Raw genomic sequence first — 15,000 nt, forward strand, 5'->3', positions numbered from 1 at the left:
CTCTCTCTCTCTCTCTCTACAAATTCCTGAAACAACGGAAACAAGTGGAAGTGGAAAATCTCACCACTGGCATGTTCTTTTCTTTTTTTGAGCAGTGCCTAAAAAACACTTTTCAAGTTTGAGCTTCACTTCTGGGTAACAAATTACTTAACTGCAGAAAACAGCCACACTCACACACACAAGAGAAAAGAGAAGAGAAATATAAAAAAAATAAAACAAAGTAAAATGTTATATTTTTCTTCACTTGGACTTGGACGTCACCGTTACCCCACAATTAACGGACTATAAGATACATCAGGGTTGTGCCACCCTGATCTGGCAGGGTGCTGGCTGGCGCGAGCAGGGTGCTAATTTTCCCAACATTAAGAGCTGTAATTATGCAGACGCTGCCGGGAGCCCGCGAGGCGCTAACAGCCTCCCGTTCCAGGCGACAGTCCCAACCTTTTATGAGCTCCTCAGCTGGTTCAGAGGCTAATGAAACTGTACGATTCACCCGGCTAACACGCCCCTCTTCAACCGTCGCTCAGGATCATGGTGCCATTATTTGGCAAAGAGGCCCTGTGACAGCCATTGTGCTGCGTGAAGCACAATAGTGTGAAACATCTGTAGAGAACAAGGAGTGGGAGAGAGGAGTACTTGACCTCCCCACTGGCCTTGTCCTTTACCTTCCTTTGTCTCTCCATGTAAATAACATCTCTCAAAGAGAGGGCAAAGCTCTCCTCTCAGTCTCACTTAAAAGGCCTGCAGGACAGTGTCCGAGCCCCAAAATACAGAGGATTCAGATTGTCATGGGGAACTAAAGAATCCTATAAAAACAATCTGAGCTGAGAAACCAAAATGACTTTCCAATACACAGATATGGACACTGGACTGTTACGAGCCAGTCTAGGGGGACTGTTATTTGTGTTTGTCATTCCTTTTCTCTCTAAGTGCCTCTCCATCCTCTTGTGATGGAAAAAAACTATTGTCTGAGGTGGAAAAGTTGGTGTAGCAATGAAAGCAAAGGCTTAGATGAAATGAAGCATGTGACTTAAACAGACTAAAAATAGCTTTTCCCTAAAATAATACATGAAACAAACATTTTCATTCATTTGAGGCTTGACTATGCGTTGTGCATTCTTATTCTGCTGTAGATAAATGGCACCTGGCCAGATACTTACCGCCACAAACTGTTTATCTTGATGTTCTTACCTCCCTATATTTGCATAATATACGTATATGGAAACATGCATTCAATCGCATTTACTTTTACTGATTTTCTGAGAATTTCTGCTAAATTTAGATGGAAAATCAGCTTCTGTTTCTCTTTCTCTCCTTCCTTCCTCCAGGTGCCTCTCAGCTAAACATCTTCCACCTGGTGAACTCCTGGTCTGAAATCCCATCAGCCATTTTGAATATGAGAAACAAACCAGAACCTCTAACGTAAGAGGAGACCTTAAACAAGAACATTGTGCCCATCAAGAATTCATTCCAAAACCATGGGTGCTAATCTGCTGTTATAACAGCCTCCTGTCTACTTGTAACACACCTGAATGCAGGGATTTGCTCCTATTCAGCCCCAAGAGCATCAGTGAAGTCCAACACTGATGTTGGCTCACATAGACCTGGTCCAAACCATCCCAACGGTGTTGGATGAGGTTGAGGTCAGGGCTTTCTGCAGGGCCTGGAAACCTGAGTGTTGTCTTTAAATGCAGATTTTTGGATCTCCTAAACTAAAGCACACAACCCATGGAAAACATTCCCAGAGCAAAAGTACAAGTATATGGCCATATAGTGTATCATGGAGGATGGATGGCAAACATCGCTGAAGGACATACACGGTGAAACAAGTGTGATAGAGTGGGGTCTGAATTACTGCCTCACAGTAAATTAATAGCACAGAGTCACACTCTCAGACAGAGAGAAGAGCGATTGGATGAGTGCTGAATAATGACACACAGAGAAGCAGTAATCTCTGACTAGCACACTGATCTCAGCAGGTTAGAGCAAGGACATGAAAGAATAAAAAAGTGCAAGCTGTAGCTGACGAAGTTGTGAGGCAAACCACCAAGGATTAAAGTTTGTCATAAAAAGAGATAAGCAACCTTTACCCCCTGTAAGTGTATCCTGTAACCTCATTTTGGCTCATGCCCCGACTTCAACATGTCTGCTAATGTAACATCCACACAGCAGGCTCGTAGCAAATGCACACACACACACACACACACACACACACACTGCATATGAGGCAGCAGAGCAGCAAACGCGTGCCTCCACAATAGATTTCTGAGGATGTATGCTTTGAGAATAGCTGAGCTGCAGAATCACTGAGCGCTTTCATTTGCAGTTGAAAAACAGCCCAAGGAAAATGGGAAGCTTTTGGTGTGAGGAGTGTCTTTTCTCTCCTCTCTCATCTCTTTCTATTTATTGTTTCCTCTGTTGCCTGACTGCACTGAACTGAACTCATGGAGCCACGTTGCCCTTCTTTTATTATTATTATTATTATTTTTTTAAATTGGAGAGTTTGGAAATGAGTGCTCCTTAAAAAAAAGCAGTATCTCTATTTTCTCTCCGTCTCTTTCAGCTGGTGTTTGCCAGAGATAAGCTCTGTAAAGAGTGTCTCTGTCTGCATGTCGACAGAGTATACACCTCAGTGACCGTGTCATTCATCTCTCTTTATTGCTCGAGCTTGTGGGTGTGTATGAGCATGTGTGTTTGTGTGATAAATTCAGTTCTCTGGGGAGAAGTTTGAGACTTTAAAACACACACATGCGTCGCTGTACGTCTCTTCCTGGCTTTATGGACGGACATCTCTCGTCCCTCCACTCTCAGCCGCAGCTCTGGCATCGCGCCCTGTGTTTCGCAGCGCTAGCCGGCAGATTGATCCGGCTTTAATGAAGAGTCCTTCAGCCTAGGTGACATCATTAGCTGGTTGTGGGCCACTGTGGGCCACTTGGCGCAGCTCCTCGCTTCACTTCTGGGAAAATGGGTCATTTTGAGTGACAGACAGACAGTGGCCAGGGGAGCCGGCCAGTAAACTAGACAGAGGGGGTATGCCAGGCAGCGGCATGATGATGCCCTTCAGACACCTGTGCCTGTATTCACAAAACATTTTATCTCTGGACTAAAAGTACTTCTGAGGAGCCCTCAACAGTTTTAGTGAACAAATGCAAATCTCAGGCCAACTTTAGTAAGCTGATTGATGCCACAGCTGGTTTATGACTGAATTTGCCCATATTCTTTGTAAAAACCCAGAGAAGGGACATCATTTGCTAATAAAGTCAGTATTATGGGAATTATAGTAAGAATTTCTGAATGTACTGTTAATGCTCACTGACTGTCATGTGAAAAACCATAACATTATTTCTTATTCCATACAAAATACTTTTTACAGTGTCCCCAAGTTTGTGTCCTGTTTTTAAGTATGCAAACAAGTAAGGGAGCACACAAATATGAACTTATATGGAGCTAGATCTTTTAACCTTTTAGTCTCCCTAAGGTGGATATTTTTAATTCTCAGATGGAGATTGATGATGAGGCCTCTCTGACCTCTGACCTGTGGTAATACAATATATTTGGCATTAAACTTGATTAAGGCCATAAAAAAAGCCACACACTTTGTGTTGTTTCTTAGTCAAAAGTGATTTCTAAACATGTAAAATGATTGGCCTTATCACAGTGCTTTGAGCATCAAAGGTAAATTAAGGCCAGTCAAGGTCAGAAGGTGCTACATTTTAAAACTTTGTCATACCACAGCAAAGTCATGTTTAGCTTTATAGGGACCTAATGGGGTAAGCGCCACCTGTGTGGGCTTCTAAGCTAGGTTAAACAATACTAAGATTTATTTGTGAATACAAATAGACCTAGATCTGATACAGACTGGGCTATAAAACTAATAGTATCACATTTATGGTGCTATGCACTCACACTGAAGGGGAGGCAGAGAGTACAGGAAAATCTGAGAGATGTGGTTTGGAAGAAAGCTGGACCTGAGGAGGCTGCAGAGCCATCTCATCCATCTAACTGTCAGCATCTCACCAGGCAAAAATCACCAAGTTGTTCTGTCTGCCCCCGCCTTCACCCCCTCCCTCCCTCCCTCTCCATCTCTGCCCTGTATTGCCCCCTGTCCTCTTCTCTTTCCACACAGATATATGCAGACACAAACACAAACACACACCCCTGCGGCACGGTAGCTGAACATTGTAAATTTAGCACAGCAGCTGTTTTTGCCTGCCATAAAAGCGACACCCCTCTAGCTCTTCTGTCACTCCCTGCTCCCTCCTTTCCCCTATCCTGAATCCTTTCCTACATCCACACACTGCCCATCCATTTGTCCATATATACTGTATGTACCACCCAGACTGCTGTTTTAAAAAGAACGTATAGAGCACTTCCAAGTGCATCAGTCTTTCCATTCTTCCTGTGGCTCTGAATGTATGAGCTCATGTGCATTGTATCTGAGGAATTGTGTGCACCGTGAATGTGTAGATAATGTGTGTGCATGCCGACCACCAAAAATGAAAGGGGTTGTCTGTGAACGTGGAACATTTGATTAACATCATCCAGCTATCAATCCTCACAGTAGCACTTGCAACTTAAGAATAAGGGTGGGGTCTCTCAGATTTCTTGTGCCCAATAGCATGATTGCTATAGCGTTTCCATGGAACCCCACCCCACATCCACTTAACAATCCCCCAGATGCCTAATTGTTTCCCTAATGATGCTAGGCCTAATGGGACTGTTTATGGTATTCATTTGATAGCGCTGGCCCAGTAATTAGACTACACCTCACTTCATTAAACAGCAGGGGGGAGGGATGGCGCATGGTGGCACATCTAGTATATGCACATGCAATAGCACAAGTGAATTTTTTAACACAGTCCCCATGACGGACACCCCCAGAGACACACATACAGAAAACATACCGGAGAGAGCACAGTGTTCTGGAGGAATGACTACAGCACTTTACATTCAGAGTACGGCTTATATGCTTGCACTTTCTCACAGACATTTCTTACCAGCACCGCCTATCATTAGCTCCATTGTACAGTATAGTGTTACACTGTGCTGGCAGAGGGCTTCAATCAATATCCATGAGTTCTCTCGAAGTAAACAAGATGCTGAACTCATCGCTGGTTACATACTGCAACACCCTCCAGATAAGAGATTCAGATAAATAAACCGCCTTGAATGCAAATGTAAAAGTGGCCTACTGTTCCAGAAAGTACATACTTTATTGTCTATTCTACAGCATCTATTTCAACACTCCTGTGAGCAAGCGTAGCAGCTCCTAGTCTGGATGGAAATGTATTGACGTAACCTGCTAGAACACACTTGGCAACGTACATGTATCATACCTAAATGCACTTAAAAGATGAATTAGTGAGAATGAGAACATTTTCAGACAATATCATTTATGTGCGTTCAAAACAGAAATAGCTTCATAATGTGCTTGGCCGAGCTTACAGAAACCGTGAGGACAATTAAGGAAAAACAGACAATTGAGAGCAATTCCACAACTGTCTAATTTACACTTTAAATCATGCGAGCTAGTCACCATCTAAGGCTCAGCTGGGTAAACACAATCCTCTCCTTCGGTCCCTGTCCATGGTGCTGAAACTCTCCAACCTGTTAGTAAGTATCTAAGAGGCTGAGACATTCCCAGCTCTGTTTCTCCCCGTGTCTCTATCCATGGTGCTGAAACAGTCCTCTTTCTCTGTGCTCTACAGTCTACTTTAAAAAAATTTTAAACTATTTTTAGCGTCCGATTTCTGACATAGTGCCCCAAAACCCTCCAACGCTGCAATGAATAATGCGCTGTACATAGCACATGCACTTGCAACTTTTTTTCTAACAATGTTGTGCCACACTATCATGACAATCATTCATAAGTGTCCAAAATGTCAATTTAATGTTCATTATAGAGTAAACTACTGAGTGTATGCTATAAAGGTACAGGTTGTATGTAACTATCCATGGTGCTAAAACATTCCCACTCTCTCACTACTCTCTAACTTATTTATTCCTGTTTTTTGGTTGTATCTGGAATCATTACCACACAGTGCATTATATTAATGTTGGTCATTTTGAGTGTGTGATAGTGCACTGTATAGTTCCCTAAACAATTCCCAGAATGGGATGAAAAAAGTAGTGCCCACTATGGGACATACACAATATTTTTAATAACAATCCTACATGCAAAGATTGTCAGTGGTGATGTAGAATGAATGTCTGAAGTATCAATTTAGTTTTCACCAAAGCACTGGTTGAGTGGTTGTTAAAGGCTAAGCCTTCAGCTGTATTAATGGTTCTGAAACAAACTTTTTGTCTCTCTAGGGTCCTGAAACCCAAATATATGTTCATACCTTGAGGAAGGAGAGGTTGCGGTTTCGATCAATGCTGGTAATCTCCAAATTGCCCATGACAACTTCACAGTTCTCGTAGAGCTTCTTGAGGGTGCGGTACTGCTGGTCCAGGTCAGACAGGGTGCTCAGCTTGTTCTCGGTTCCAGGACAAACTAGAGACAGAGACAGAAGAAAAACAAACTGGTGTCACTTCTGTTTTTTGGAGCAAGTTGGCACGCTGAAATATGACGACAAATTTAAAAAGGCAAGTTCAAGCTTAATGGGCAGAACCAAAGATTTTCAGGAAAAGGGTACAATTTAAAATTCAATGAGGGTAATTTAAAAACAAGTATAATTAATGATGGTCATTATCTTGAAATTCCAACTAGATCACATACAGTAGGCTACCATACTGTAGCTGCTTATAAAGGTCAGACGGCCAGCTAACCTAGCTTTTTCAGTGAAAGCAGTAAAATTTACGTAAGATATCTCTTTTGCCAGGAAAACTCTTCTTTGACTGTACTTACTGAGGTTTTAACTAAGAAACCAGACTGCAGATGCATGTTCAATGACTGCTGGATAGCAGATTCTCTGAAAACTGTTAGAATCAGTGAGATAATAAATGGAGGATGAAAGAAAGAGGGCGGAAAAGACAGAAGACTCCAGGATTGGGGATTTCAGGGCTGAAACTATGCACTGTGTGAATATGAGATACAGACAGAAGCCAAGAAAGGAAATAAAGGGAAGTGAAACAGGAAGCATTGAAGGACAGAGGGAATAATGGCAGAGAAAGAATGGGTCGGGAGATTACGTAAATTGCTAAAAAGAGTGCAGAGTGCAGCAGACGTGACCCTCGACAATGACGGAGCTGCGAGAGTTGAGACTCGGGGAGGGACAAGTGGGGTGAGAGGGGTGGATATCATTTCTCTGAGGCAGTGACCTACAGTCTGGGTCTGGCACCGGCACACCGTTTAATCAAAGATATTCAAATTGCATTGGTTGACCTTTACAGAGGGTTTTCACTTGGAGACTTTACTCGGCCGACGAGATTACAAGACTTTGAAGATATTATAGTGAGTAGAAACAGCTCTATTGGTGTGTGGGAAGGCCGGGGCAATTAGAAAACTGGTACATTCTTCCATCTGTTTCAGCCACACACACACACAAACAACCATGAAAGCCGAGGAACACACAATCACACACCTGTCTCTCACATCTCTGATAGCTTCCAACAGCCTCTGGCAAACATCCTTTTACCAATCAGTGCTAATAGCACTGACACCTACAACTACAGCACATATATATTGAGCTCCGCTTGTTATTTCAGCCATTAGAAGGTGCAGAAAATAGGTACTAATGTTCAAAGTACTACATGACTGTTATCCTTCCTTAAAAATACCTTTAACAATCTTGAGGAAATAGGTTTATTTGTTGATCTTTAAATGACCATTTACTCTGTGATCTCAAACCCCCCCACAACAAACAAACATATAGTGTCTGTAAATGATTGTGTTTGTCTGCGGTGCTAATGATAAATGCCTGACAATGGACTAATGCAGAGGCTACCACTGTAATTAGTTCCTCCTATTTCCACCCATCAAGCGCTCCTTCCATCCCTGCCAGCCTTTCCACCAGTCAGTCCTGCTACCATCTGCTCAGTTCAGCTGGCACCGTCGCCACCTTAGCACGGGCATGACTCGAGGTTTGTGTGTTGGTGTGTGTAGGAACCGAAATGAAGCTTGGCTCAATGTAATTAAAACTGCTGATTAAAGTTTGTCAGTGGCTCAATTTTGAATAGGTCTCACTTTAGAATCTGAATTTCATTTAGCCAACAATTGCTTCTGGTGACTGGTGATTTGGTCTGTAATAGTGGGCAAGGAAATATTATTATTCCATGCTTCATATGCTTTGCTTGACCCTATTCAAACCTAATCTTTACTCATTTTCAGAAATGTTGTTTCTGCTGAGAAGGCCCCCAATAGATTGACCTGCTTTGGGATTATGTATTAGAACCTACTGGCAAATGGGTCTCTGAGTGAACGTCTTATAATCATGTTTTCCTGGGCTACCTCTTGTGGTTGTGTAAGCAAGTATTAGCTGTCCAACAATGCAACAACAAAGCCTGTAACTACAATACTGAATATTTTTTAAACCCTTCTTGTTTCCTCTAACTATATGTCTCTGAAGTAGTTTTGCTGTACTCAACTTCAATTCACTGCGTACTGTATGTTAGATTCTGTGTATCTTGTGCTGTAGTCACATGCTCTGGTCTGTGTTAACAATACTACTGGTACTTCTTTCTTTATCAGGGTATCCTTCAACTGTTCTGTATATCTTTCTTTATATTACACCTCCAATGTCAAACACCTGCACTCTTAGGACTCTCTGTGCAACTTCCTCTGCTTGAAACTGGTCCCAACTTTGTGGATGTCGATATTTGCTGGTTTTCTTAGTTTATATGATTGAAAACTGAATAACTTTAGGTTTCGGTTGGACAAAAGAAGGAATTAGAGGATGTTTCCTTTTTGGCAATTGTAACATTTTCCAACACATTTTGGACCAAATGATTAATTGAGAAAATAATTGACAGATCAATTCATACCAAAAAAGGCCTGAGATTTCAATCTAAAGAGATCACTGGTTAACAAGGGCCAAAAAAATGAACATAAATGTGTTAAAGTAAAGTTGAACGCTGTCTGTCATTTCACCTTTTGTCACGTCCTTTAAATACACCTGCAGTACACTTTCCATCATCCAAAGTTCATATGCTCTACATCCAAACTACAACAAAAAAGAGGGAAGAAAACCAATGGACTATTGCATAGTTGAACTTGCCCCTATATTGAACAACATTGAGAGCTCATAAACTCCAATATTGCTTTATGGATCGTTGGCTCTGCAAAGATGAGCGCATTTCCTCCCCTCTGTGATCCTCCATATTGCTGTGGGTACAGGCTGTGTGGAACAGAATGGCAGTGAGGGGACCTGAGCTATGATGATAAATGAGATTTGCTGACCACACACACACACACACACACACAGTTGAATTATTAGATGAAATGATTTGAGAGCGGCTACAAACTCAAAGGAAGCCTGTGTGAGGGTCTAAAATTGGTGGGATCGATAAACGCATGTGTGTGTGGAGATGAAAGGTTAGGGGCGTCTGTAATAATCTCTTATTGAAACCTACTTGGAGGTGTGTGTGCGAGTTTATGTCTGCGTGTGGTGATAAAAGATCAGAGGGGAGAGGTGAAAAGTGAGGGGGAAAACAACTCTCAAAAGCCAATATCGGCCTGACAGCACACACACAAACACACACCCAGACAAAGAGAGAAATGGTACTCATTCAGGGTGAGTAAGCAAGGCAAAGAAAATAGAATTGAAAGAGAGAAAGAAAGAGAGACACAATCTTGTATTTGTGAGAGTGGGAATGACGTCCAGGAGCATTAGCATTCATATCGACACGCTCTACTGTAAATGCTCTTTTCTCTGGGCTCATTTCGAAAGTGTCTAGATCCATCTGCTCTACCTCTTCCTCTCTTTCCGTTCCTAATTTCTTTTTCTCTGCCCATAGCCATCTATTTCTCTATCTCTATCCCCTCTCTCGCTTCCTCCTTTCTCAGGCTCAGCGTTGGACAATGTAAGTATTGAGCCGTTGCCTTTTTCCCTGTTAATGCATCGGGTGACACGGGGCCACGTCCACTTGACAAGTACGGTGTGTGTGCCTGTGTGCGTGGGTGTGTGGCGATGATGGTGGGGGCAGATATGTGCCAATCAGGGAAATATAGGCAGAATATCTCCACAGTTGTGTCTTTGCATGGACGAAGACAGACGAGGCATCTCATTCATCCAACCTTGATTTCTTCAAACCTTGAGGGTTTAAATTTTCTAAACTTATTAGCAAAACCAAGGTATCAAAAGGGTGACAGTGCAAAAAAAAAAGCTCATAAATGTTGTCTTATTTTAAAACTGTGGTTTTATTTTAGAAAGACATCCTGTTCTCTCATGGCTGATTTCTGTTCTCATGGTAAAACTGTTTTTGACTGGCTGGCAGGTGGCCATTAAATCATAAAACAGGACACCTCAAACTTGCTGCAGTCAACAGTTTTATCAATCTGGTGAAGGAAATGGACCACCATTTTGCCGCTTTTCTTGTCTGCTATTTTCAGACATGTATCACAGCTTACATACAATTTATTCAGACTGTCAGAAAGCTTTTTGCTCATTCTGTAAAACTCCATGATGTATGCCCTGTGCTGAAATGCATTGGTTGTACAAAAATACTCTTCCATTGAGTTTTCCCACATTAAGTCCTCTGTTACTAAAGCACCGAAGAACGAAAGGATAAAGAATGAGTGAGCTCTTTGCAATACTATTGCATAGTACGATTCTTTCCGATTTTCATGCCCTCAGCAGTCCAATAGTGCAGATACCAGACCCCATGACTCAATGGCTTCACTAGTCAGTTTCCTCATTCACTTTGATGACATCCATGTCTTTATAACTAACAGATAATGAGCAATAATGAGAGAAAAGACTTGAGTTGGCAGCAATTGATGCAAGATTATTTCCCCCCATTTGGTCTCCGTCCAGCTCAAATACAGATGGAGTGTGTGCATTATATGCTTGCATCTGTGTACCTTTTTCTGTAAATACATTCTGTGCCCGAGTGTGTGTGTATTCTGGCTCCATGAGGCTTGTGTATGTGTTTGAATCCATGCATATGCATTGAATTAACAAAACTTCTACCAGCTGCATAACCCAGTTTCGCTGCTGTGCCGTGTATCCCTTCAAGTCACTTCTCAAGCTGAAAGTGACTGAATTTAATCTCCCTAAACTGAATTAGAGCTTAATCTTGCCTCACATCATTCTTCCTGGAATGGACAAACGAGTTTAGTCGGAGCACCCTTGAATTTTTAGATAGCAGTAGTGATTAATGCGGGACAGGTACGAGCAGGGAAATGTGTGAGCTTGTACACAATGTGGTTTTGGCTATAGAGCCCATTTTTGATCCATCCATAAAAGTGAAAGACGAAGGCAGACAGTTATACCCCCCCACACCCCCCTCGCTTATTCTCACTGACATATTGAGCTGTGCTTGTTCTCATTTCTCATTTCATCTCTTCTGCTTCACATTGCTGCCTTCTCTTCTTTGGCTTTTATTCTCTCTGAGTCTGATCTGTTATCATGTTTCTGTCCTCCTGATGCAGTTTAAGGTTCAGACTGTCTCAATTTTCCATGAGTCTTCTTCTCCTCACTTTTGACCTTTCTTTTCCCTTTGCATTTGCAGTAACTTAATACAGCTCTGACACGGTAAAAACAATAAACTATTTTATCAATTTGCACTGGATTACACACATGCATCTTTTTCCTATGAATCCCTGAATCTGAATGCTATGCAGGAATGGCAGACTCCATCACAACCAATAAATACTAGGCTGCTTTATAGGGAGTTAATTACAACATTAAAATACATTTAATGACTATTGCAGAAAAAATTAGGACCATAACTAGTATCAGAAATGGGGTTAAATTTTATGAAAATGAAATGACTTCTACAATGCATTATGTACCATTGTCTTTCATGTGATTATGTGCTGCTAGAAGTCAGAGAAAAGACTACATACATTTAGGCAGTGGAAAAGGTGTTAACCTCTTGCTTTGAACCATGATGGGTGACTGAGTGGGTGGTGTGGTAACTGCAGGGGTCAGCAAAGCGACATGAACGTGACATAAGTAAAACAGAGCAGGATCAAAGCTCTGACACAAGGTCACGGCTCTATTCATTGGATAGTGGTGTATTTCCAGCACAGAACCATTACAGTCACTTATCTGCCTTTAGCTCAGCTAGCTACAGTCAGATTTCCGAGCCTCCTCAAACTGCAAGATAAATATCTCAAGCGTCCACCTGATAAACAACGTGTATGATGGAAAAGTTTGGAGTAATCAATTTTTGCAGCACAAAGGGCAAACCTCCAAACGCAGCTCATTCTGGGTCTCACAGACTCTTTCTAAATGTTATTTCCTGAGAGGAAAAAGCAAGCGATTTCTCCACACTGAAGCAAAACTGCAGAGTCTGCAGTGATTATCTACTAAACCTCGCTGTGGATTTACAAGGATGTTCGTTAACGGTGTCTGATGGTGTTTCAGCAAGAATGAGATCGTATGAACGGTAGGAAGTAATACAAGTCTTTGTGAGTGGAGGAAAAGTCTGAATTATGCACCAAGTGGATTTTTGTGTGGATTTTAAGTGGCAAAGTAGTGGCACAAATCTTCTATGAACTAGAGTGCTTTCTTGCATGCTGGTGAAACACACTAAGCAGCCTTAAGGAACAGGGTAAGAACACACAAAACGGCATTTGACCGGGAACACCAATCACTTTTTAACATTTAGCTGTGACTATGGTGTCGGGACATTCTGATCAATAAAGAAAGACATACAACTTTTCCCGTGGTAGAAAACCAATAACTAAATTTCTAAAGCATAAGGACATTTCTTCACTACACTAGTGTTCAGTCCTGAAGTTGAAAATGTGACATCCGAAAAATCAGAAGAAGAAGAAAATCACATTTAGTACTCTCTCTGTCACCTCTGGAATAATTTCAAATTCATTGTTCAAGTTCACATTTATTGATTAGACTGGTCTACACTGGAGGAATAACAAAAGAGAAGTATTAAATTAAGCACCTTTCCCTTGAAAGGAGCAGCCTGTTGGAGAGAAGTGAAGACAATCATGTTGGGGCTTTTAATGGGATAAATGGTGAATTGGGCTGCAACTAATGATTGTTTTTTTTTTCAATTTATTAATCTGTCAGAAAATAGTGAAAAATCTATTGGAAACCCACAGATGTTTAATATTTACTATCAAAAATGACAACAAATATTTACATTTTCAACATGCATGCACGCGGGCGGAGCAACACAGAGTCATGCCAGTGGTTTCACGCTATATCCACCACGACAAACCTTACTTTTAAGGCATAAAAAACACACACAATCTTCCTTAGTTATAAAGTACAGTATGTGGCTGAAAACTCCTCAGCTCTGAGCTGCAAACCCATCCAAGAGAAGCCACCTTCCATCCCTTCATCACACACACATCCTGCACCTCGGCTGACACACTCCCACACTGCTGGCTTCAAACGGCCTGGCCCGCATCAGTGGTGGACGGTTATTACTGGGCCTACCAGCCTTCATCCCCTTCATCACTACTACCACCACCACCACCATCATAGTCATCTTAGAAGCCACACACAGTCCTGAGGTGGTGCTGACAAGGCAGCCATGGAGCTTATAGGCTCAGCTCTAACACGGGCTTACTGTATATGAAGTGACGAGTTTCATTCTAAAATGAGATACCCACCATTAAAAAAAGAAGAAAAAAAACCCTACTCTTTCAAAATGACTGACAGTACAAATTAAAATTGCAGTTCTTTTGGAGGCTAGCAGGTTGCCCTTGGTTAATAGAATAATATTTTTACAGTTAATAATGATTCTTAAATGTATGATACTTCTGAGCTTTTTAGTACATTTTAATACATTTGTGATATATATAGAATTCTTCAGACACATCCAAAGGGTTGGTGTGACCCCTGTTCAGCGTTTTTAGGGGAGTGAAATAATTTCATATATATTTTAGGAATTAAGCTCATGCTTAGTTCAAAAACCTATTGAAGTGAATGAGTACCACGCCCGCAGCACCATAATAAAAGATGTAACAAAACAATTATGTGATGGAATGATTGCTAAGTAAAGCGAAAAAGTAGATACACAGTACAGTTGTTTTAACTTTGCAAATTGAGAAATGCTGAAGTCCCTGTGACTCTTTGAGGAACTAGGATAATCTATTCCTAATCAACCCTCCTCTCCACATCCTTATCTCCAAAGGTGCTGCCTGATGAGGCGGTACGTTAATCCAGGCAAACTTTTTTTTCTCTCCAACTTTTCACTTTTTTCAACTTTCTTTGCGCCTGTTTGGGGACACTACTTGAAATGCCATGGCTCCCTTTTTCTTTTGTGTAAGTGTTCTGTTAGTGAAGGCCACGAACAAAACATATCAAAAGAGAAGACTCTTGAACTCAATTCTATTAGCAAACACAAAGAGCACCCCTTCTGGAATCACTTCTAAGCATAAATGTGCCTTAATACTTGATTACAGATTATTTATCTCCAGATTATGTGATTATTATTGATTATCAGTAACAGCTGACTGACTTGACAAGAACATTTAAACATATTAAGATTTCTTAAAAATTGTTTTTAAAAAAATACAGTGGAGGTCAGTAGCAGGAGAGACCATTCTGACAGAAACAAGGGCATCATATTAGAGGAATTTTCATTAGTTTTTCCTTATTAGAGCATCCCCACTTCCTTGCGAGTTAAACTTAAAATGGTCCCAGACAGCTCTGGGCAGCTGATCCAGGGCCAGCAGGGGTTTAGAGCCATCAATCACCTCTCAGCAGGGTCTCTTCGCCTTCATGCTCACCGACTGCCCCCCTGTAGCTCCTCTTCTCACCTCCTCTTCCTCTTTGTCCTTTGATTTTTGTACCCACTTAGCTTTTTTTTTCTTCTGTATCTTTTCCCTCCTTTAACCCGTCACCCTTTTTGCGTCATTTTGCTCCACATTACTCTCTTTTTTTCTGTCCCACGGGGCATTCCCATGTATCTTAATCCTCT

General features: G+C 41.5%; 1 protein-coding gene across 5 annotated transcripts in view; it reads right to left on the reverse strand.

Moving 5' to 3' along the window:
• si:ch73-383l1.1 (receptor tyrosine-protein kinase erbB-4) overlaps positions 1 to 15,000 on the reverse strand; it is a 227,842-nt gene that overhangs the window by 104,824 nt on the left and 108,018 nt on the right. For all 5 annotated transcript variants that reach the window (XM_035677527.1, XM_035677528.1, XM_035677526.1 and 2 more), the window contains exon 2: positions 6,345 to 6,496. In XM_035677527.1, coding sequence (XP_035533420.1) covers positions 6,345 to 6,496 — 152 coding nt within the window. The remainder of the gene's footprint in view (positions 1 to 6,344; positions 6,497 to 15,000) is intronic.

The sequence above is a fragment of the Morone saxatilis genome, unplaced genomic scaffold, assembly GCF_004916995.1.
Source record: "Morone saxatilis isolate NCDOM2014 unplaced genomic scaffold, NCSU_SB_2.0 Contig6, whole genome shotgun sequence".
Classification (NCBI taxonomy): Eukaryota; Metazoa; Chordata; class Actinopteri; family Moronidae; genus Morone; species Morone saxatilis.